The sequence below is a fragment of the Leucoraja erinacea genome, chromosome 11 (assembly GCF_028641065.1).
Source record: "Leucoraja erinacea ecotype New England chromosome 11, Leri_hhj_1, whole genome shotgun sequence".
Lineage (NCBI taxonomy): Eukaryota > Metazoa > Chordata > Chondrichthyes > Rajiformes > Rajidae > Leucoraja > Leucoraja erinaceus.
The window spans coordinates 8,640,494-8,665,086 of NC_073387.1; the positions used below are offsets into that span (position 1 = coordinate 8,640,494).

The 24,593-nt window shown below is 42.4% G+C and overlaps 1 protein-coding gene across 1 annotated transcript in view; it reads right to left on the reverse strand.

Moving 5' to 3' along the window:
* Positions 1-7,218: 7,218 nt before the first annotated feature.
* LOC129701443 (regulator of G-protein signaling 14-like) overlaps positions 7,219-24,593 on the reverse strand; it is a 78,976-nt gene continuing 61,601 nt past the window's right edge. The window contains exons 8-14 of the mRNA XM_055642620.1: positions 22,549-22,740; positions 20,717-20,793; positions 19,728-19,854; positions 19,097-19,178; positions 11,981-12,027; positions 11,135-11,273; positions 7,219-9,325 (exon numbers count right to left, since the gene is read on the reverse strand). Coding sequence (XP_055498595.1) covers positions 9,018-9,325; positions 11,135-11,273; positions 11,981-12,027; positions 19,097-19,178; positions 19,728-19,854; positions 20,717-20,793; positions 22,549-22,740 — 972 coding nt within the window. The 3' untranslated portion in view covers positions 7,219-9,017. The remainder of the gene's footprint in view (positions 9,326-11,134; positions 11,274-11,980; positions 12,028-19,096; positions 19,179-19,727; positions 19,855-20,716; positions 20,794-22,548; positions 22,741-24,593) is intronic.

The following is a 24,593-nucleotide window of genomic DNA, read 5'->3' on the forward strand; positions in this document are numbered from 1 at the left end:
CTGCCCTCTGACTAAAGAAATTTCTCCTCTCCTCCTTTCCAAAGGTATATCCTTTTATTCTGGCCTGTTCCTATGCTGTACTTTTCAATGTTCTATGTTCAATGTTCCATAGTATTATTCACAGACACAATTTGACACTGAGACCTCTGTCGGCCATTGAAATACATTTTAAATATAAGATAAGTGCAGGACTAGAGAAAGCAAGGGGGCAAAATCATGAAGGGATTTGAACACATGAGAGCATGTTAAATTGTACTGCATACATGTTTGTAGTATTTGAAGATGGACTCTAGCATGCTTGGTTCTATTAGCCTTTCCACCCCCTTCAAGGCTCAAAGCAAGGTAGGGCACGTTTCCATGGCAACAGTCGGCTCCTCAAAGACAGGAGAACAAGGGAAGCAAATGACAGTGTACTCAGCTTAAAGTGACGCTGTGATTGATTTTCTAATTTCTTAGCAAGTCAACGTATATATTGTTTAAAAATATAATTGCTTGCAAAATACAATAAAAGGTACAATGTTTTAAAAGAATTCATGAAGAGACCTCATGATTTTTTCTTTCATTTTGGCCATCTTTCTGCGATGTAATTAATTCGTAATGTCCAAGGCTGCCACACAGCATTTGCCCGAGTCTGTAGTTCAGGTTGAGAACAGGCTGCGCTTCTTTCTGTTGTCACTTAGCATTATGTTGAAGACAGTCAACTAAATCATTCAAAGCGCTGTAATGTTGGAGGGTAGTTTCCATTGGTTGTGGACCAAATATGCACAAGCAGCAAGATAGGAATCATCTCTAGCACTTATTTTTTTCTCAATATTGTGTTTCTTTGTTTAAGCCCTGCAGATGGCAAGTGCCCTGGCTGTTCAACCGTGTAGATTCCACAGCTCATCCTTTTGCTTGTCTTAATCTTGTGAGCCGATCATTCATCTCCTCGATGGGTAAAAGTAATTGGGCTAGAAATTCATTAACGCAGATTGAAACAAAACAATTAACTCTGGCTGCTCTGAATTTTGTCCCACATCCTAAAGATGTGCAGATTGGTAGGTTAAATGGCCATTCACCACAATGAGACAGCAACCATGGCTGATCAATCTTTCCCTCTCAACCTCCTACCTTCTTCTCATAACCTTTGACAACATTACTAATCAAGAACCTGTCAATATCCGCATTAAAACTTTCCAGTGACTTGGGCTCCACAGCAGTCTGTGGCAATGAATTCCACAGATTCACCACACTCTGAATAAATAAATTCCTTCTCCTCTCCTTTCTAAAGGTACATCCTTTATTTTGAGGCTGTGCCCTCTGGTCCAAGACTCTCCCACTAGTGGAGACATCCTCTCCACATCAATTCTATTCAGTAAGTTTTAATGTGGTCCACCCTCATCCTTCTAAACGCCAGCTGGAGTAAACCTCCTCTTGACCATCTCCAATGCCAGCACATCCCTTCTCAGATATGGGGCCCAAAGCTACTCATAATAGTCCAACTAGTGTTGTTTAAAGCCACAGCATTCCATCCCTGCTTTTACATTCTAGTCCATTTGAAATCTATATCTATCTATATTACTAAAAGTCTGATCTTGACCACTTCCTGTTGTTCTGTATATTGATTTTTTAGAAATAACGCTGCCATTTTAGGCTGTGATTTTTGGCCATCTTACTCAAGAGTCCCCATCGCTGCGCAGGGCAAGAGTATTTTTCCCATCGATGAAAAATAAAAGAGTTATTAGCGTTTAAAAAATGTTAAGATTCTCTCTCCTGTCAATTACGCCATGAAGGCCACACCCCTTCTGGTGGGAGGGGGGAGGGACTATAAAACCTGGAAGTGTGGGTGTAACTCAGTCTCTGCAAGATGGAGGAGGGAGAGGTCACGACTCGCTGTCTTTAATGGCCTTGCACCCTGCTTGAAATGGTATGAAACTGCACTTGAATTTGGTGGCCTTGCACCTTGCTTGAAAAGAAATAGCCGTGAGTCAACTGCCAGCCCACCAGCCGTAAGTGAGTGAGCTGCCAGCACAACAGGCTTGAGTGGCTGAGCCGCCAGCCCAAGAATCCATTAGGCCCACAATGTCCATACTATCCCTCTGGAAACCAGTCCCTTCAGCCCACAACACCCATACTAACGCTCCAGAAAGCCCCCCCCCCTCCCCCCACTGGCCACCAATATTGGAATTGGTGGAGAGGTGGAATATTTTGTTGGGGGACCAGCCCTCTTGTGTGATGCTAGGACCCACGGGTCCCACTTAGTCTAGTATATATATAGAACTCTCATTTTGTCCTCTTCCGGTTTGCTTTGTTTTAAAATTTGCGCAAAAAAGGTACCCGATAGTGCTATGACTTTTAAAATAATGGCCAACTGTACAGACATTGACTATTTGTCTAGGCTCGTGCAAGGAGAAGAGTCAGTGGCAGCCTAGTGTGGAACAACACAGATGTTTAGGGACAACTTCAATCAGAGCTGGGGAGCAGTGAATCTGTGGTAAACCACACAAGGGTACTGGTTTACTGTTTAAATCCTATTTTAAGATGCTGTAATTTTCCTTTAAAGTTCTTAATGTTAAAAACACTGATGTGGGGAAACAAAAATATTTTGATAATTTGAGAATTTAAAGTTTTAGAAATAAAATTTCAGTTTTCAGTTCTTATATTTCAATTTGGTTCAGGCTATCAAAAGGTGTGGGAACACACGGATCAGTGGAACTGATGTCAAAACTACACCTGTCATAGTGTCATTAAATTGTTGGGTAAGTTTAAGAACTGTTTGCGCTTATTCCTGCCCCCATTTACTCGTGATATGGTAAATATCTAACTAATATGTTTAGAACTTGATAATTGCTCGTTTTACTCATTCTATTTCCTCTGTGTCTGTGGAACAAGCTGCCAGAGGAGATGATTAAGGCAGGGTTTATCGCAACGTTTAAGAAACCATTAGACGGGTACATGGATAGGACAGGTTTCGAGGGATATGGACCAAACGCAGGTAGGCGGAAATAATGCAGCTGGGATATGTTGGCCGATCGGCAAATTAGGCAGAAGGGCCTGTTTCCACACTGTATCACTCTATGACTCTATGACCCACTATAGATAAATGTAATCTTCTCTTTGAAGTGGCTTAGCAAGCAACCCAAACACATTGGAAGACAGGCTCTCTGCCACCTTGTCAGGATAACAAGGTAACGTTAGAATTAACTGTTGAGCCATCCTGAGGTGTTGTAGGCCTAACTCAATGTATCACCAGTGAAGGGAGGTGCCAGCTTGATAACCCCAATAATATACTGGCATCTTCACGATCAGTCTATATGTGCTTGTTAACATGTCTATAGGTTATTATTACATATGGAGTTAGTTATTGTCCTAGTGCATATATTTGTATAAGCAGTTTAGATATTGCTTTGTCTTTGTGCCTTGTTTTCTTGGTTGAGCGCTTATGTTTGCGTAATAGCACAAGTACTTTGTGTTTTAGTTGTAATGTACAAGAGATGAGCAAGAAATGCTGCCTTTATCACAACATCAGAGATTAACTTTAACAAGAAAACTTTCTAACCATGTCAAGTCTTGGAAAATAGAGTTGTACAGGAAAGAAATGGGTTCTTCTGCCTACCATATCCATGACAACCTTTCTTTTTAGTTGTGTTTAGAGATACAGCGGCAAAACAGGCCCTTCGGCCCACCGAGCCCGCACTGACTAGCAATCCCCGCACATTAACACCATCCTAAACACTAGGGATAATTTACATGTATACCAAGCCAATTAACCTACCAACTTGTGCGCCCTTGGAGTGTGGTAGGAAACCGAAGATCTCAGAGAAAACCCACGTGATCACGGGGAGAACGTACAAACTCCATACAAACAGCACCCGGATCGGGATCAAACTCAGGTCACCGGCGCTGCAAGCGCTATAAGGCAGCAACTCTACCGCTGCTCCACCGTGTCCAACCATTCCAATCCTATTTGCCCACATTAATTATCTATCTATGCCCTACCTAATCAAGTGCCTGTCTAGACATCTCTTAAACGTGGTGATGTTGTCTGACTCCACCACCTCTGGCAGCACATTCCAGGACAATGTGGACAATTAGGGCCCTTTCGAATGACACAAGAGAGACCATTTCCATGAATCGACAAAGAAACTGTGGGGGAAAAGCAGAAATAAATATCTCAAAGACTTATCTGTAGAATTTCTGTTGAGAAAGGTATTGATACAAATACATCGATAGATTGATACAAATACATCGATAGATGCTCCTGAACACATCGTCAGTGATGTAACCTGGGGTCATTGGGTATTTCGGGTCTTTCAACATCAGACACCCTCACCCAGGCGACCCAGCCGTGGTTGATCAGACCACGACTTGTGTTCAGGTGGCATTCGCTCCTCCCCATGGACCTCCTCTCCTGATCCAGAGCCATCTCGAGGCCTTCTCCGCTGCCTCTGTGGTGTTCTTGATGGCCTTTCTCCTCACCACTCCGTTCATGCCCAGTGCACTCAAGGCTTTGTAGAGCGATTGCCCTGCAAAGCCTCTGCAGCCAACCTCGATGGGCATACACCTTGCCTTCCAGCCCATCTTGCGGCAGTCTATGACCAGCTCTTCATACTTGGCCAACTTCCTCTTGTGGGCCTCCTCCAGATGGTCATGTAATAGATGTAATAGATCTCCGAAGGAGTCTTTGACTGTTACTTTACACAGAGTCCAGGATGGAACGCTCATCATAAACTGAGAATATTAGGCAGTGGACAATATGTACTGACAAGTTTCAACCCCTCCTTATTAATTATGAAACGCAGGAGGTTTAAACAACCGGGAATTATATTGTCACCAATACTTGTCCCATGTAGGCTTTTGACAGTAGTGGCTGATGAATATAATTGCATTTGAGTCACAATACAAGAACTATGTTTCAGCTCTATCTAAGGAAGAAATTTACATGAAGGTTGCTATAGACACCGATCATCCATTCCGATCAACACGGTGCAATTTACAACAGTTCATTGAAATATGTTTCCAAACAGTGATCAGCAATTAGTTTTCCTTTTTCTGTCAAGAACTTTTCTGCCAGTTATATACTGTGCCAGTTCTATACTGTGCATTCCCTTATGCTTTTATACACCACTATACGAACACTCCTTAGTTTCCAAGGAATAAAGTGCTCGCCTGCTCAACCTCACTTGATTGCGTTTTTGTTTATACAGCAATCATTCACATGGTGAATGTTTTATCAACATTTCTTTCCCACCCTTCTTTTCGATCCACAGAAATATATTTTAAAAAGTAGGAAAAGAAAATTTGTCTGTTTGAACCTATTCACTCATTCTATACGATTGTGGCTGGTGCCTCATCCCAATACTATATTCCCACTCTCTCCTAATGCCTTTTGGAGCCCTTTGTGAGCCTTTGAAATCCATACGTAGAACATAGAACAGTGCAACACAAGGACAGGTCCTTCAGCCCAACATATCTGTGCCAAACATAATGCCAAGACCAATGTTTACCAGCCTGAATATAATCCATATCCATCCATTCACATCATATCCCTAGGTCTATCCAAAAGTCTCTTAACTGCTACTATCGTTTCAGTCTCAACATCCTACCCCAGCAACGTAATCCAGGCACTTACCACGTTCCTATAATTTGGCAATATTGCATGTAATGTTGCACATAAAACTTCAAATGCAACCTAACCAAAGTCCTTTGAAGATGCATCTTGCTCAATGGCCCAACCAACAAAGGCAAGCGTACCATATGCATTCTTTACCACTCTGTCTACTAGTGTGGCCACTTTGAGGGAGTTATGGACTTGGACACCAAGATCCCTTTGTACATCAATGATTTTAAATATCATGCCATTACTTGTACACTTTCCCCTTACATTCAATCTCCCACAGTGCAACATCTTACACTTGCTCAAATTCAATTATGCACCGGAGTGACTTAACAGTCAGGCAGCATCTGTGGTGGACATTGATAGGCAATGCTTCAGGTCAGGATGTGATGGATAGAGAGAGCTAGTGTCATACAGCATAGGAACAGGCCCTGTGGGTCAAATAGTCCATGCCATCCAAGTGCCTATCTAAGCGAGTCGCATTTGCCAACATTTGACCCATTTCCCTCTAAATCCAACAATGTAGCATTCCAAATGTCCCTTAAATATTGTTATTGTACCTATGTCAACTACTTGCTCAGGTGGCTTGTTCCATACATATACAGTACCACCCAAATGTGAGAAAAATTGCTCATTTCTATTAAATCTTTCTCCTCTCATCTTAAGCCGATACCTCAAGTTGTTAATTACCCAACCCTTGGGTAAAGGACTTTGTACAATCACTATATTGTGCATTCCCTTATGCTTTTATACACCACTATACGATCACTCCTTAATTTCCAAGGAATAAAGTGCTAGCCTGCTCAACCTCACTTGATAACTCAATCCCTGAAGTCCTGGCAATATTCTCAAGAATATTTTCTGCACTCTTTCCAGCTAAATGGCAGTGATGTATATTTAGAGAGAGGAGCAGAGGGAGAGAGCAAGAGAGAAAGTAGGACATGGATAGAGAGGCAGTGGGATCCAGGGAGATGGAAACACAGAGAAAATGGTGGCAATAGGGAAATGAAGAATGTAAAGGGCCTGTCCCACTTAGGCAACTCTTTAGGCAAGTGCGCTCGCCACATTATCACGTTCGCTGTTGGTCTCTGGTGAGTCTCCTTCATGGTCGTGAGGAGTTCCCGCACTCTGGGAACTAGGTCATGGCCTCAGAATGGTCGCCGCAAAATTTTCAATATGCTGAAACATTTTCTGCGACCAAAATTTGGTCATCATGTAGAAAATCAATAATCCTGCAGTTGTAGTGGGGTCGCCATGTAGTTGTAGGTAGTTTTAGTTACTCCCCTTTGCTGTCCGGTCATTTTCATTGGCTCATTGGGGGAAAAAAAACATAAGCACGAGTTTACAGAACCAAGGATAACCGACCGGTAATGTTAAATGCCCACCGAACTTCACAGCTGTGTATCTCTGGCTTCTTAAAAGTTGTCTGGCTTCTTAAAAGTGTCTCCACTCCATCTCCAGTCCTTCCCCACTCCTTCTTCCCCCCCTTACCGTACACTGTAAAGGACTTATCGTACACTGTGCTAAACCTTCCTGTTCATTGTGGTGTGTGTCTGTATCACCGTGGGCTTGCACCGTGGGAATTTCAGACAGCGCTCCCTCCGCTTGCCCTGGCCCCCGCTGTGTGTGTGTGTGTGTGTGTGTGTGTGTGTGTGTGTGTGTGTGTGTGCGTGTGTGTGTGTGTGTGTGTGTGCGTGTGTGTGTGTGTGCGTGTGTGTGTGTGTGTGTGTGTGTGTGTGTGTGTTTGTGTGGCTGTGTGTGTGTGTGAAAAGAGCAAGTGGAAAGACAAAAACCATCAGTGGCAGAGAGAAAGTGAGTGAATAACGAAGGGAGATTTATAGGAGAGATGCCCTCCCGTTCATTGTGAGTAAAAATGAGTTGTAAGCCTTGTGGCTGAAAAGCCAGTCACATGTATATATGTTGCTTTTGAAATGTAGGTAATTACGCTTTCATAGCATTTTACAACGGACCATTTTTTTTAATAACATTTAAGGTTCCAATCATAGAAGAATATTTACAATTGCACGAAATTACAGCTTGGAAAATTACATCACTAAAGCAGCCCTTTCTCAGACATTAAAATAAACCTGATCATGATCAAATAAATAAATATAGTGCAGCGGTGACAATGGTAGGTGTGGGGCTGACACAAATCCACAATGTCACATCATTAGGGTTTAACAAAAAGTTGGCTGCCTGTTGTCACTCCTCCTCCTCCTCCTGCATCACCATCATGTGGGCCAGTGCAATCCGACCACAAGAATCATCCTTGGAATTTGTTTCTGACAGGGATGCAGAATAAAAACAGAATCAAATTTGCAAATAAACAGCTGGTACCGGTGAAGTGACCTCAAAGCAGCCAGTCTCTTGCTAAAAACAGCTGCCTTATCTGGGGAGGAAACGTGCAGTCGTTTGCTGGGTCGTGACTCCAGTCCTACACTAACTTGGATGACTTAACTGTTCATTGAGGAAGGGCAGTAAGTCACCCAGTTCTATTACAGCATTTGAACACTTTTCACCTTATCCATTTGAGGGAATATTAATGATTGCTACTGAATGCTGGCTTTGGCAGTCATATCCACGTCCCTGGATTAAACAAAGGACAATCTGAAAATTTTGATATTTCACACACTCTCTCTCACACACACCACACCACAGATAACATGATTTCATCAAGTACATAACCTAGGTCCTGGCAGTGGGCAAGATGTGCAATTCCCTGAGACTCTCTTTCTTTATCCAGTTTGTGAACCAAAAATACGCAAAGACTCAACAATGACAACTGATGTGTGTAAACAAATTGGAGACTCGATAAATACATGTCCTTTGAATTGGCTGAAGTCACCTCACTTCAGAATGATTCATAAAATGGTTAGAATTAACAGTCAGGCATCTGCCTCTTTGACCCAGGTACCTGGTAAGAAAAGCTGCCCATCCCCAACAAGTGAGCAATCCTCTTGGCATGAGCAGTATGGGAGCATAACTTAAATTGGTTCTCTCCGTTTAACCTATTCAGACCCAATGTCTCAGCAGCATCAGCTGGATGTATAAGTAGAAATAGTCATGAAACAAAGCATCCATCACTGGTGCTGGCCCATTCTGCTAGGGATGAATTGATTCCAGATTCACCATGATTCTTTCAAAGCTTGGTTGAGGTAAAGCGTGGAGTTCATCGAATCATTGAACCGTGAAGCAAGAGAGAGGTTCACCGGCTGAATGGGAATTGATGCAGTTCCATTTGGCAAGGTGCTGAAGACTTCGGCAGTGTGGGCTCATTGGGCCAGGGTCGTAGTTGGTTGCCATCCCTCACCTCATCAATCTGATAGCCATTGCCCCAACGACCGACAGAGACAAGGCAGCCGATGGGAGAGGACCTTGTTTGTACCGTGTTCAGCCAGACACAGATGAGCCAATTCTCTCGTTACAAATTTGTCCAGGTGCCCGTTGCAACTCCCGGCTGTGAGTCCTGTGAAGTGGATGTTCTCGGTGTGGGTTCCTCACCCGGAACGCCTGGGGTCTGGTCACCCTCGGATGCACCTTTCTCAGGATGGGTTCGATCTCCAGGGCCCATTTCTCTTCCATCTTCTGATTCAGGCGGACGAAGGCAGATTCCTGCTATCTCTTTGGGAAGCTGCAGAAAGTCTGGAAGCACCAAGTCCTCCTTCTTCAGAAGGCCACGCTGATCATCCACACGGCAACTTTGTGCTTTGGACAACATCTCAAACAGCGCTGCAAGAAGAGGAGCAAAAATACCATTACATCAAAGCTCAACAGTTCAAGTCAGTCTTCACACTTCTCTCCCTTCCAGAATGTGAGGGTCAATTGGTAGTAATTAAAACTGAATCCCAGAAAGACTTCAGTTGTTCTAATTGGTGTATCCTATTACCACTTATTAGGGCTGCTGCACATCTGCACAACTTTCCTGTTCAGTAAGATTCAGGTCTACGTTAGACAGTTCTCATGCCAATTGACCTGAAAATATTTATATATTTATTTATTTATTGACTCTGTGTACAAGAAGGCACAGCAATGCCTGTTCCTGCTGAGGAAACTCAGGAGCTTTGATGTCAGACACGACATTTTAACAGCTGTCTATAAATCACTTATAGAATCTGTACTCGCCTTTATCATCACATCCTGGTTCACCCTCACCTCTGTCAAAAACAAATCAAAGCTTTCCTGGATCATCAATCAGGCAAGCAAAATAATTGGCAAAACTCAAAATCAATTATCAGTACTCCACACCCAGGCAGTTAAAAGGAAAGCCAATCTCATTACACAGGATCCCACCCACCCCCTGCACAAGTCTTTCCAACTTCTGCCATCAGGCCGCTGATATAAAGTCCCCCTATCCAAGAAAAACATCCACAAAAAACAAGAAATCTGTGTTGTATGACTGCTTATCAGTACATTGTCCTGTCTGTATGTTGAGCACGCCAAAGAAGATTTTGTGTTACGACAGACAATAAAGTTTTATGAATCTGAATCTGAAACCAATCCTTAAGCTATTCTATCCTTGTCCATTATTCCTTCTACTCTGTTGGTTTATAGAATTGGTCCTCCAAGGTTGTTGAACCATAATCTATGAATTTTCAGGATGATTATCTGCAGTTTTGGTTGCTGCATACAGGAAGGACGCGAGGGCTTTGGAGAGGGTGCAGAAAACGTTCACCAGAATACCACTTGCATTAGAGTATTATAACTATAAACATTGATTGTTTTTCTCTGGAGCATCAGCGGCTGAGTGACAATTTTCATGTTCATAATTGATAGGAGTAGGATTAGGCCATTTGGTCCATCAAGTCAAAACCTCAAAACTATTAACTTGTCTTTTTGTATGCTAGAAAATGATGTTAATGATTTAAGTCACTTTTGCAATCATATAACTCATTTTTAATACCCCTCCTTTATTGTATCCCCTTGTTCATCAGATCTCTGTTGTTTATTAGAATAAAATCTGCACTCTCTGTGAAGTACAGGCACTTTGTTCCGTTTTTTAATTACAGCGCAGAAACAAGCCCTTCAGCCCATCAGGTCCGCACCGACCAGCGATCCCCACACATCAACACCATCCTGCACTAGGGACAATTTTGACATTTATGCCAAGCTAATAAGCCTACCAACCAGTATGTCTTTGGAGTGTGGGAGGAAACTGAAGTTCTCAATGAAAATCTACGCAGGTCACGAAGAGAGAGTACAAACTCCATACAGACAGTACCCGTAGCAGGGATCGAACCCAGATCTCTGGCACTGTAAGCGCCGTAAGGCAGCAACTCTTGCGCTGGGCCAATGTACTGCCCACGGTGTCCCTGTGATGAATATGTTAATCTTTAATTCTGGGAAAGTGCAGATCTTCAGGGTCAAGTGGGTGACCCTAATTTCTTCAGACTGCTCTGTTCCCAACGGTCCCTTCTAGCACCACCTGCCTTGCACACTTCTAGTAAACTCCCCTGAAACTCACGACTTTAAACTTTGAGCTTTCAACCCTCATGGCATTTATTTCAGTCGTATGTACAGTAAGTTGTTCATAAGATTTACCTTCAACATCGTAAGTCTTTCGATACATTTCCTTTCTTTCTTCATTTGTTATCCTGTGTCTATATCTTCTAGTGGGCTGTGAATTTGTGGCGAGACTCTCCCAAGCATCGTTTCCATTTGCGGGTGACTCCTGCTGCTTCTGTTGATGAGGAAATTGGACGTGACAATATTTCTTTGTTTTAATGTGCCATTACCCCTCCATCCCAACAAAATATCACCTCATCTTAACACCCCCAACATCAATTCTGCATTTCTTCATTACAGGTTGTATATTGGCTCAAACTGGGGGTTTCAAAGTAATAATAGTTCGATAACAAGCATGCTCATCGATATGCTATCTCATATTAGGTCCCACTCATCCAGTATCACAGACACAGGCCTATTTTATTGCCATTTTGACCATACCACAATTTTAAAATGTTAGTCAGTCTTTATGTATGTAACATCTTCTATATTACAATTGCTTGTGACCATCACACTCCTTGACTTCCATTCCATGGTTTATCCCCAATCTTGTTTGCTCCAAAGTTGGCAGCTGTAGCTTTTACTATCAACCCCCTAAACTCAGCAATTCCCTCCCAAAACAACTTTCCTTCCATCAATCCCTTCCCTTAACTACAACATTTCTACAAACCCATCAATATATACACCCATGCATCTGTGTCAAATTGTGCCCATTGGCTCCACAAATAAAGGACCAGAGACATCTCACTACACTAAAGGGTTTTCTAAATGCATGGCTTTTTGTTGTTTTGGTGTTGTTGTGCATAAGAGTGTGTTGAGTAAAAGGCAAAAATCCACTTCAATCACGCTTGATATTAAGATGTTAAATGGTGTTGTACTTACAAGGTATGTAGATGATTGTTTTAAATGCTTTCTTGCTTCTGCTGTGCCTGTGAACAATGAAAACAGAACTGATGGTCATAGAGCATTCATTCCAGATTGTGTCGGATCAATTTCCCTTTGTTGAGTTTCCAGCACACAGCACAAGAAGAGGCAAAAGCGAGTAAAAAACAAGGAATTGTAGATGCTGGTTTACCAATGAAAAAGACACAAAGTGCTGGAGTATCTCAACAGGTCATGCAGTATCTCTGGAGACCACGAGCAGGTGAAGTTTTTGGCCAGGCCCCTTCTTGTGTCAACTCCAGCACTTTCTGTCTTTTTAGGCTGAGAGAGTGTTGGGCTGAACCCAGTTCATCAAGGGCACAGCCCTCCCCACCATTGAAAGCATCTCCATGAGTCGCTGCCTTAAAGAAGGTGGCATCTATGTTCAAGGATCCCCATTAGTCAGGCCATGCCCTCTTCTTCTTGTTGCCATTGGGCAGGAGGTACAGAAACCTCCACATCACCAGGTTCAAGAACATCTACTTTCCTACAACTATCATTTATTGACAAATCTGCACAATTCTAATCATAACTCAGCAACTAAACAGCAAGGACCACCTCTTCCACTACCTTTTATTTTCTTTTATTTGTTTTTATTTACATTTTTTTTCATTTTACTATCTTGCAGAATTTAGTACAATTGTTGTATGATTTGTGTATAATTTGTTTTTGTGTGTTGTCGGAGTCCAGATGCCTGTGATGTAGCCTCAAGCAAGATTGTCATTGTGTCCATACCTTATGGCAGGTGTGCAGATGACAATAAACTCAACTTGAAGAATGCTGGACCATTCTGGATGAGATTGACCCACATATTTCACCTGATCAGAACAAGTCTAGGAAGAGTCAATGGTTTCTTACTCCTGGTTCTATCAGATGCCTGCCATTAGACATCTGCTTGGTGGATATTCTCCACACTGCCTACAACATTCCTCCCCTTCTGTTCCACTGGCCAGAACTGGAGGCAGGATGTGGTCTGAATGGAGATTTTATTTCCAGGATATCCTTTCTCTGGAGCGCTGGAAGCTGAGGGAAGACCTGATTAAAAGTTTATAAAATTATGCAAGGCATAGATAGGGTAGACAGTCAGAACCTTTTTTTTCCAGGGTGGAAATGCCAAAGAACTAGAGGACATATGATTAAGTTGAGAGGGGCAAATTCTAAAAGAGATACGTTGGGCGTTATTTTTACGTGGAAAATGGTGGGTGCTTCTAAATGCTGCCAGGGGTGCTGGTGGAAGCAGAAATGATAGTGGTAGTTAAGAGTCTCTTGGATAGACATGTGTATATGCAGGGAATGTAGACACAAAATGCTGGAGTAACTCAGCGGGTCATGCAACATATCTAGAGAAAAGGAATAGGTGACGTTTTGGGTCAAAACCCTCCTGAAGAAGGATCTTGATCCAAAACATCACTTGTTTTCTCCAGAGATGGTGCCTGACCCGCTGAGTTACTCCAGCACTTTGTGTCTATCATCGTTGTAAACAGGCACCTGCAGTTCCTTCCTACACATGTTGTATTTGCAGGGAATGTGGCGATATGAATCACGTGTAGGTAGAGGAGATTAATTTAACTTGGCATCATGTTTAACCTCAACATTGTGGGCCAAAGGGCTTGTATCTGTGCTGTACTATTTATTCTCTGTTTTCTAACTGGTTATAACACTGTAAATCATCAATCTGATTTTTCATAGGACTAATAAATGACTAGAAGCTTATAGCAGAGGGAAGCGAAAAGCAGGAAGTGGGGTAGGACTTGGGGATGCAACTAAAGTCTGTCAAGACATAGCTCCTGTGGTGACAGAAACAGGTAGAGCCAAGAGGTATGGACCAGTGACTAAGAGAAACAATGAAAGAGTCCCCTGCTATTCTCATTCCAGCAGCTATTTTGCTATTGCATGCAACCTTGGCATAATCATTTCATCGCTGCATCACTAGCATCTGGGAGCAAGAGGGAACAAAGGAAAGAGAAACTTAGTTTAGTTTTGATGGGTGGCAAGGTGGCGCAGCGGTAGAGTTGCTGCCTTACACCACTTGCAGCGCCAGAGACCTGGGTTTGATCACAATTAGTGCTGTCTGTATGGATCAGAGGTTATGTGGAGAAGGCAGGAGAATGTGGTTAGGAGGGAGAGATAGATCAGCCATGATTGAATGGTGGAGTAGACTTGATTGGCCAAATGGCCAGATTCTACTCCTATCACTTATGAACATATGATCTTCAGTTTCCTCCCATACGCCAACGCTGGTTGGTGCGGACTGGGTGCGCAGAATGGCATGTTTCCGCACTGTATCTCTAAACTAATCTAAGAAACGTTTTCTGGGGTAAGTTAACAATAATCTTATAACCCAACGCTTTGGTCTTGTAATTGCAGCAAAATATAACTGTGTTTTGCAATGAGAGGTAAGACTAGTTTTGGTAATGCACTGTGTGTGAATTAGCAATACATATAGGGACTATACTTCATTTCAGATACTTTGGCCTGCTGCCCATGAATATCAATTGTCTAAATGAATGAAGGCTGTGAGAAGCAATAGGCAGCAAAAAAAAAAAGATTTCAGCAGCTGTGGGGCAAGATGTATGAGACAACCTAATGGAGGCATAGCGAGATCCTGTGCAATTGGCCAGTGAAAGGTCAGCACTGTGGGAGCCCACTTAGAGAAGGTTGTTTTACATTTACAGCTGATATCTTGTGGCTCACACACAAAAAGAAGCAGACAGCTCACACCACCATCCAATTATTGCCTGCTATTTGAGTCTGTTCACAGATAGAGGCAATTTGTTTCTTACAATATGTAATGCAACCATCCACCATTGCTCAGTGTGTGCATGGTTCAATATGAAGTGATCCTGGTTATGGAGGGGGAGCAGGCTCCTGATTCTGTATTGTTGAAACAGCTGGTCTTTATGTTTATAAAGGCAGACATGATGTGGTTAGATTTCAGTACAGTAGGCGCAGTTGCTGCTATTATAGATTGGTTATAGTTCTAATCGTGAGATTTCCAAGTCCCATTTTATAGACAGGAATGTAACAATCCAGGATGATGGTTCTGGATTGTTTGACGGCACTGGGCCTGTACTCGCTGGAGTTTAGAAAATTGAGGGGGGACCTCATTGAAATGTACAGAACAGTGAAAGGCATGGATAGAGTGGATGTGGAGAAGATATTTCCACTAGTGGGAGAGTCGAGGACTAGAGGTCATAGCCTCAGAATTAAAGGACATTCTTTTAGGAAGGAGATAAGGAGGAAGTTCTTTACTCAGAGGATGGTGAATCTGTGAAATTTTTTGTCACAGAAGGCTGTGGAGCAAAGGTCAGTAGATATATTTGAGGCAGAGATAGATAGAAGGCATGGGCCTTCCTATATTTAGGCACTACTATTGGGCAGCCAATGCTAGAGCTCTGATTTACTGGCAATGGGGATTCCCAGATGAACCTTTGGATAATAATAATAATACCCCTTTGTGGCTAAACATTGAAAACACAGCAGTGAAAAATTCCTCCCTCTGTACTTTGCTTTTTTCCAAAACAGAATCCCCACATAAGTTGGTTGGTGAGAACTTCATTTTAAGAAATTCTATTCGAATTTTAAATCAGATAAGAAGTTTCAGTACATTGTCAAATGTCTCTATTTACACCCCCATATGTCACAACCACTCTTTTTTGCCATCACAGACGGATGGGGTGTTTGCTGTCTGGAGGGACAAGGGCCTTGCGACCCTCAGAGATCTATATATTGACAAAAAGTTTGCTTTGTTTAATCAGCTGAAATCAAAATTTAACCTTTCCAACACATTTTTTTTGCTATCTCCAAATTAGGCACTACGTTAAAGATCAAATTGCAAATTTTCAAACCATGCCTGACAGTTGCCCACTCTATGAGCTCCTGCAGCTTCCTCCAGACTCCAAACATCTAATATCTCGCTTTGTGAGTCTATTCACCACCTCTGTATCCACTACCCATCTGAAAGAAGCCTGGTCTACTGAGCTGAATTTCGAGGTGTCTGACGACACTTGGAATGAAGGTCTGACCAGAATCCAAACTTGTTCGATCAATGTCAGGTATAAACTGATTCAGTTTAAAGTCATCCACAGACTCCATTACTCAAAGACCAAATTACATCGAATCTACCCTGCTATTTCTCCATTATGTGACAGATGCAAAAGTGCAGATGGTTCTTTAACACATATTTTCTGGCTCTGTCCTCATATACAAAGATACTGGTCTAAAATATTTAAGTGGTTTTCTGGGGTCTATGGAAAAGATATTCTCCCTGATCCAGAACTGGCACTTTTTGGATGCTCAGAGACTGCTTTGTACTTCACGTCTGAAGAACAACAAGCACTGATGCTTGGTATGGTGGCAGCCAAGAAAATGATCCTAACAGACTGGAAATCATCTACACCCCCCTGCTTCTAAAAATGGCTCAATGAAATGATAATAATCATACAGATGGAATGGATACACTTCTACAACTCCAAGGTACCAAACAACTTTTTAAGTGTTTGGGGACCATTTATCAACCATCTCAAAGTCCAATAATGTCATAATTTCATATTATCTGCAGTGATGTAGTCCTGTGACCTTTACTTCTGCTCTTGCAATGCATGACTGTGTAGCACCATGTGGATTGTACCAATACTGTTATGTCTGGCGGCTTTGTTTTATTATTTTTATTTTTTTTAATTATATTTTTTTTTTTTAATTCCTTTTTTTTCCTGTTGTCTTTTTCAGTTTTTATTTTTTTTTTTTTGTTTGTTTTGTTTGTTTTGTTAAAAAAATTGTATAAAATAATAAAAAATATTAAAAACGAGATAGATAGATTCTTGATTAGCACGGGTGTCAGTGGTTATGGGGAGAAGGCAAGAAGGGTTAGGAGGGAGCCTTGGTTGATTGGTGGAGTAGACTTGATGGGCTGAATGGCCTAATTGTACTATCTCTTATGATCTTCTGATGTAATGATCTTATGGATGGGATGAAGTGATTACTGCAGGTAATGTCTTCCGGGTAAACTGTCAAAGCGAGACACTGTTTGCCCGCTCAATAAAACATAACAAAATAATGAGATATTATAATTTGAAGAACAGCAGGAAAGTTATCCCTTGTTCTGATCAATACTTGCCCCGCCTTCAACATTGCTAATCATGAATGTGTTTGTTTTCACAGTCTGCTTTGTAAGAGCTTGCAACACACAATGTTGATACCGAGTTGTGTTCATATCAGTAACTATCCTTCCATATACAAATGTGAAATACCATTTATTAAATGCATTAGTGAAGAAACTGTTGTGCGATTAAAATACCCTTTGCAGATAGTGCTATCTTGGGTGCTGCCCCTTGTTGAGGTGGGAAGACTCTGAAGCTTTCACAACCCTGAAGAGTTTCACCATTTCCAAAGCCAGACAGGCCAAAGGCTGGTAACTGGAAGATATGTTTGCCTCGCCACACTGAGACCCCCACCTCTTTCTACCTCTCCACCCACCCAGCTTCTCTATAACAGCATTGAGTTCTTTCCTCCCATCCTCACCTATTCTGTCCCCTATCACTCTTCAGTCTCCGCCCGAATGACACCCAGTCCCTCCTCCCATCCACCCTCTCCTTTTCCTTTTCTCTCGGATTCAACTCTACTCTAACTTCAAGGTATTTATCCCACACACCCCTTTGCCCTACATTTTATGCCTCTCTTCATCACTAATATCCACTCTTTTCCTCTCTTCGACTCTCACATTCCTTTTTCTCTCCTTTGGAGTCTCACCTTCTTCCCCTACACCCGCTCCCTCTCTCTCCTCGCCCTCCCATTTACTGTGCATCCCCACTCTCTCCCTCTGAAAGGCGCACCTACCATCACTCAGTGAAAGACGGTAGGAGGTAGATACAACACTTGTATTTCCGTAAGGGCAGGTAAGGTAGCTTGATTACAAATACACTCCTGCCATTGGGACAGCAAGAAGGTACGAATGGGTCCTCATTGGACATCAAAGACTATTTTGAGGGATGGGTGAAGGGGGTGCAGAAGGGGATCAATAGACAATAGGTGGTGCAGCAGTAGGCCATTCAGCCCTTTGAACCAGCACCGCCATTCAATGTGATCATGGCTGATCATCCCCAATCAGTACCCCATTCCTGCCTTCTCCCCATATCCCCTGACTGCTATCTAGCTCTCTATTGAAAGTATCCAGAGAACCGGCCTCCACCGCCCTCTGAGGCAGAGAATTCCACAGACTCACCACTGTCTGTGAGAAAAAGTGTTTTCTCATCTCCGTTCATAATGGCTTACTCCTTAATCTTAAACTGTGGCCCCGAGGATGATCATAGGATGATAGGTCAGAGCTTGGTATCCATGGTATAACATGGGCAGCACGGTGACGCAGCAGTAGGGTTGCTGACTTACAGCGTTTGCAGCGCCAGAGACCCAGGTTCGATTCCGACTACGAGTGCTGTCTGTACAGAGTTTGTACATTCTCTCCGTGACTGCGGGTTTACTCTGAGTTCTTCGGTTTCCTCCCACACTCCAAAGATGTACGGGTTTGTAGGTTCATTGGCTTGGGTTTGTATACTTGGTATAAATGTAAATTGTTCGTAGTGTGTGTGTTAATGTGTGGGGATCGCTGGTTGGTGCGGAATCGGTGGGCCAAAGGGTCTGTTACCTCACTGTATCTCCAAAAACTAAAACAAAGTACAATGGGAGGGATCAATGTGTTTCACAATGGTTCCATTTTAAAACCACAGTTAATTTTTGTTATATTTTATTTTCAGAAACGGGCTTTCTTATTAATGGATGCAATTAACAAAAAAAAAAGCCATGTCCATTAGTAGTGACTAATGCATCACCCTAATTGATCTTTAAACATGTTCCTTGCCAGTTTAAAAGTTAGATAGGAAGCAATGGACTTCACAGTATACTTAAGGCAACTTTAATTGCATCTTACTGCTTCCCGCTCCAGTTATCCATCTATTTCCTCTCCCTGGTCATTCTTAATTGGCCAAGAATCTGAAGCAATAGAACTATTCCCTGAAGTGTTGCTGGAGGCAGCACAGCAGAAAAATCATTAAACAAAGAGAAATATGTGCGCAAGATACATACCCTTAATCCTGTCAAGGATCAACCGCTGACTATCCAGGCAGGACACAGTGTCGTACATTTTCAGAGGTTGGGGCTCTCCGCTCTGTTTTACATGGGTTAAAAGAAATTATATCTTATTTTATCCAAAATATAAATGTGTAAATTATACCCAATTGTCACCAATTAACTCAGCATCATCAAATTCCAAGCCAAGGGCATTCCATGCCTAACTTCATTTAAGAACATGATGAACTGATTATGAACATACAGAGACTGAACTTGCACACTAATCACGTAGAGGGGAAAATTCTGATAGATTATCAGCAGCATGCTACTCATTTCCTGGATATGTTCCCAATCCCGTAAGGGTGGCACGGTGGTGCAGCGGTAGAGTTGCAGCCTTACAGCGCTTGCAACGCCGGAGACCCGGGTACGATCCCGACTGTGGGTACATGTGACAATACAGTATTATTGACTCTTTGAACACCTATAATGGTTCAGTTTGGACTGAAACTGGACATAAAATGATTGTCATATTTCCTACATAGCATCAATGTCTGTGTCCAAAATCATTAATTGAGCCACTTTGGGGTATCCTGAAGAAGTGTGAGATGCTATATAAATGGAAGGTTTCACCCTTGTTGGTACGTACAATTCTTGCCTCCAGCTCCTTGGCGTTTAAGTTATACTTCATCAGGAATGGTTGTAAAGCCTCGGACACTGTTTTGGTAGGTTTTGCTGTCACCCAAAGTTTTTGATTTACTGGAACAAGTTCCAATCTGAAAAGGAATCAGAGGGAAAGATGTGAAGAATAATTTATGTCAGCACTTAAAGGGCTTGTCCCACTTACGCAACTTTTCAGCAACTGTATTTCAGAAGGGGGGGGTTGGAGAAGGGGGGGGGGTTGGAGAATGGGGGGGGGGGGGGGGGGGGTTGGAGAATGGGGGGGTTGGAGAATGGGGGAGGGGAGAGGGGGCGGGGGAGAAGGAGTGGAGACACATTTAAGAAGCCAGACAACTTTTAATTAAATTTAGGGGCATTTAACATTACCGGTCGGTTTTCCTTGGTTCTGAAAACTCCAATGAGCAAATTAAAATGCCCGGTCAGCAAAGGAGATTGCCTACCGCTACCTCAATTGCCTATAACTACTTAACGACCCCACACCACTGCACTACGAGTTCAAAAGAACCATGCTGACCAATTTTTACTCACAGAAAAATGTTCAACATGCTGAAAAATTTTCCTCGAGCAAACTGAGGCCGTGAGTATGCGGGAACTTCTCTCGAGCATGAAGGAGAGTTACTGTGACCTCCTAGGACCACGTGTCGACCACACGCTGCAAGTTTGTGGCGAGCACAAATTCTTCTAAACTCGCAAATTAGATCACCATAGTGGGTTAGGCCCTTTACAATCTCCCCAGACTTGAGGTTTAAAGATTCACCAACAACATAGGTTAGGGAATAAATTATAAAAGGCCTATCTGAATTCAACATTCAATTCACGTCTGGTTCCATCAATTAAAACTTCTACACCAGAAGTTCCTAACCATAATTCTTGCCAGTTCTTTACCATCGAGGTTTCTCTATGTCCAATAATTAACATTCTAGTATGCCATTGATCATATGTTAATATGTAACTTACTCAAATAATACTTTCTTCTCAACACGAACTTCCTTGTCACACAAGATCATACTATCTTGATCCAGTACGAGAGGTTTCTGCAATTTAAAATAAAAACGGCCTTAAAACAAGATGTATCTGAAGTCAGAAATTATTATCTTTGGAACTGCACCATAGTATTATGAGGCTTTTGTGGATAGGAGTAGTTGAGGTGACCCATGGTTAAACCTTCCTCTGACACAAGGAGGCATGCAAGTTAGCTTTGATAAATGGGCAGGAGAAGCAGCATTAACCAAGTCTGGGCTCATTATCACGCCTATTTGCACACATTAGGGATACAATACAGAGTGTTTAAAAAGGGTTTTGGCCCGAAACGTTGCCTATTTCCTTCGCTCCATAGATGCTGCTGCACCCGCTTAGTTTCTCCAGCTTTTTTGTGTAACCAGGGATAAAATACACGGTGGTTACCTGGTATCATCAGTCATTCCACTTTGTCCGTGTGTCAAAGTAACTTAGCAACATGCAATATCTAGGTTAATCCACAAGAAAAGGCCCACATAACCAAGAATGGAATACTGAAGAGGGTTGGGAACTTTCTCAATGTAAACATGCAGGCAAATAGGAAATAGGTCTAATTATTTAAGTTTATTTGTGTTCTCCATATTGTAGGCATCATTGAGACTTGCTAACACCACTGATTCCCATTATTGTGGTGCAGCAATTATTGCATGGAATAATTGGATGAGACATTGGATGAGAATATTGTCATTTTTTTTCAGTTTCAGATACAAAAACGAAATGATAAGAAAAGATAATATTAACAATGTTGGATTGAGCACAGTGGTGCAGCTGGCACAGTAGTTGTCTTGTAGCTCCAGTGACTCGGGTTCAATTCTGACCTCCAACCTCCTTGCACTCCCTTCAGGTATCCTATTTCCTCGCACACCCAAAGATGTGTGGGTTGGTATGTAAATACCAGCTGGCCAGCTGCTTTATCACAATGACAAACCAGAACAAAAGCGGAATTACAGCAAGAACAAAGGTTGGAATCACAGGTAATTGTGTTAATGGTGGAACAGGGTGTTTGACAAGGAACTTTCTCTATAACAGTTTTGTGTCTAACAATTGCTCAGATATATAATTGGTATAATACTTTGTCAAAGTTATTCACTGTAGCAAGCAGAGAAAGAATGCTTTCTTTTTAACGTGATATGCAAGAGGCTTGGAATCTTCACTTATCCTGTGTTTCGGTGGCTCAAGAGAAGTGTTAAAAGTGTTACCGAGGAAGGCGCTCACAGGTCAGATACAACTCTACAGCTGGGCAAACTATTGAGATTAGGAAGGAGGCAGAAAGAAGTTAAATATATCTTAGACACACAGCAGTAGAGCAGGTAAAGTTGCTCCCCTATAACTAATACTAATAGCCTCAACATTATGCTTATTGTCTGTATCTGTTAGAATGATCCACAGTAGTCTCTCTCCTGAAGGTGCTCCTTACTAGGATTTAGACAGAGTGATGAGTGACATACTTCCTAGTCAGTGTGAAGTGTAATTTCAAGGGTTACTTGTAGGTCATGGTGTTGCCAAACCTCAGCTCTCCCAGTCGACCTCAGTGGGACATTGTTCATGGTCGTGGATTAAAAGGTGATAAAGGAAACTCCAATTATTGCGAATAACAGTCTTCTAGAATGGTGGAGCAGGCTCAAGTGATTGAATGATATATTTCTGTTCTCATGAATCAACCATGGAACTGTCAGCCTCTACAAAGCATACACCAGGAAATCACCTGGTCCAAAGCCTCTCAGAGAAGCTCTCTGGAATTATATGGCCTGCACAATCATATTCCAACTTACCTTGTCACTTCCAGCAAGATAAATGCTTGTGGCAGCCAAAGGAATTCCATGCCTTTCACATACACCAGACAATAAGTCTCGGATGGTCAACCCAGGCCGAACTATCTCTAAGGAGGCAGTTTTGTCAGGCAGGTAGACACAGCAGTATTTCGCCTTCTGCTCTGTATCAGATTCCGCAGTCGCCTTCTCACTCTGCAAGCAAGAGAATGGATTGTGGTCAAACTCCCACCGCTCGCCATTTACCATGTCCCAATCCAATGGTCTTTCTGGGAATCCTTGCTGGAAACCCTTCACACAACCGACAATATTAATCGCTCTCTGTAGCAATGCTTCCTCTAGCCCGAGAAGCCTCCAACTTTGGATCCCCTTTCACTCCCACCTGTGCCATCAGCTGGCTACACTCCAAATCTCCAATTTTACGACACTTCTTAATATCCATAGTGTAAGCTCTTCATTTTGATCTACTTGGCAACTCCAGCTTAAATTGTGTTCAGACTCATCAAAGATAGAATGAAATACTTTATTGTCACATGTGACTAAGCACAGTAAAATTATTTGCTTGCATACACAATGTATTCAAATAGCGGCCACCTACGGCACTGACAAAGTTACAAAGCACGCCCGCTCCTCCTTTTGTTTTCCTCCCGCCCCCACGCCAGGTCTCCATTGTCATTTGTTCTCCCACCCTCCCCAATTGTCCATTGTTCTCCTCCCACCTCCCTCACGATGTGCAAGTTAACAGGTTGATTGGCTGATGTAAACTGCCCCGAGTGTGTAGGTGAGTGATAGAATCTGGATGGTGTTGATGATGTTGATGAGGGAGTTTATAAGAGATTAGTGTAAATGGATGGTTGCAGATGCGATGGAGGCGATGTTCCAAAGTGATTTGTATCTGTGCTGCATTTCTCCATAACTCTATGACTATCTATCTACCTCTGCCTTAGAAACAAACAAGGGCTCTGCTTCTATTATTTTTTTAAGGACGAGTATTCCTTAAAGATGCGTCATCCTCCAAGAGGAAAAAAAAACTCATCTTACCTCTGTCTTAAATGGGCAACTTCTTATTTTTTTAATTCCAACTAAATTCTCCCACAAGATGAAACATTATGTACCGACCCTTCAAGTTTTTATATGTTTTAATCGTTGCTTCTCATTGTACAAAACTGCAATAAATGTAATCCTGGCTCATCTAATCTTTCTTATAAAACACCCTAGCCACTCCATTTGTATAATACATCTCTGAACTGCTTCCAATGCATCAATGTTTTTTTTTTTAAATATGGAGGACAATTTCCTCCAAGTATGGTCTCACCAATGCCTAAAATAACCTCCTTACTTCTGCACCACTTTTCCCTTGCCTTCCGAAAACCATGCATTAGGGTAGTCAAACCTTTCAGCAGGCGATACTGAGGGAGACCGAGGGAAGAGCTATTCACTGAATGTGGTGAACTAATGGGTTTCTCTAGCATACAAGGCTGTGGAGGGTAAGTCACAAAAGACATCTAATAAAAAGGTAGATAGTTTTACAGCCCCAATTGAGGGATATGGGGGGGTGGGGGTGGGGGTGTGGGGGGGGGGGGGGGGGGGGGGGATATGGCATTGGGGATATGGCATTGAGATAGAAAGTCCAGCTATGATATTGGTAAATGGCAGAGCAGATTCAAGAGACTGAATGATCACCACATGCTCTTCTTTTTCTGCCATCTGTAATTTCTCACTATTTAGATAACAGGATTCTTCTTCATTGTAGATTTAAAATGCTGGAGTAGCAGGCAGCATATCTGGATAGAAGGAATGGGGGGACAAGATTTAAAGGAAATGTGCAGGGCAAGTTTTGTTTTACAGAGTGGTGAATGTGCTGCCATAGTTCGATGTGGAGGCAGATAAGAAAATTAGAACGACACATGCATTTGCAGGGAATGGAGGGATATGGATCACATGAAGTCAGAGGACATTAGTATAATGTGGCATTATGTTCGGCACGCACATTGTGTGCCAAAGGGTCTGTTCCTTCACTGTATCTTTTCTATGTTGGATGTTCTATG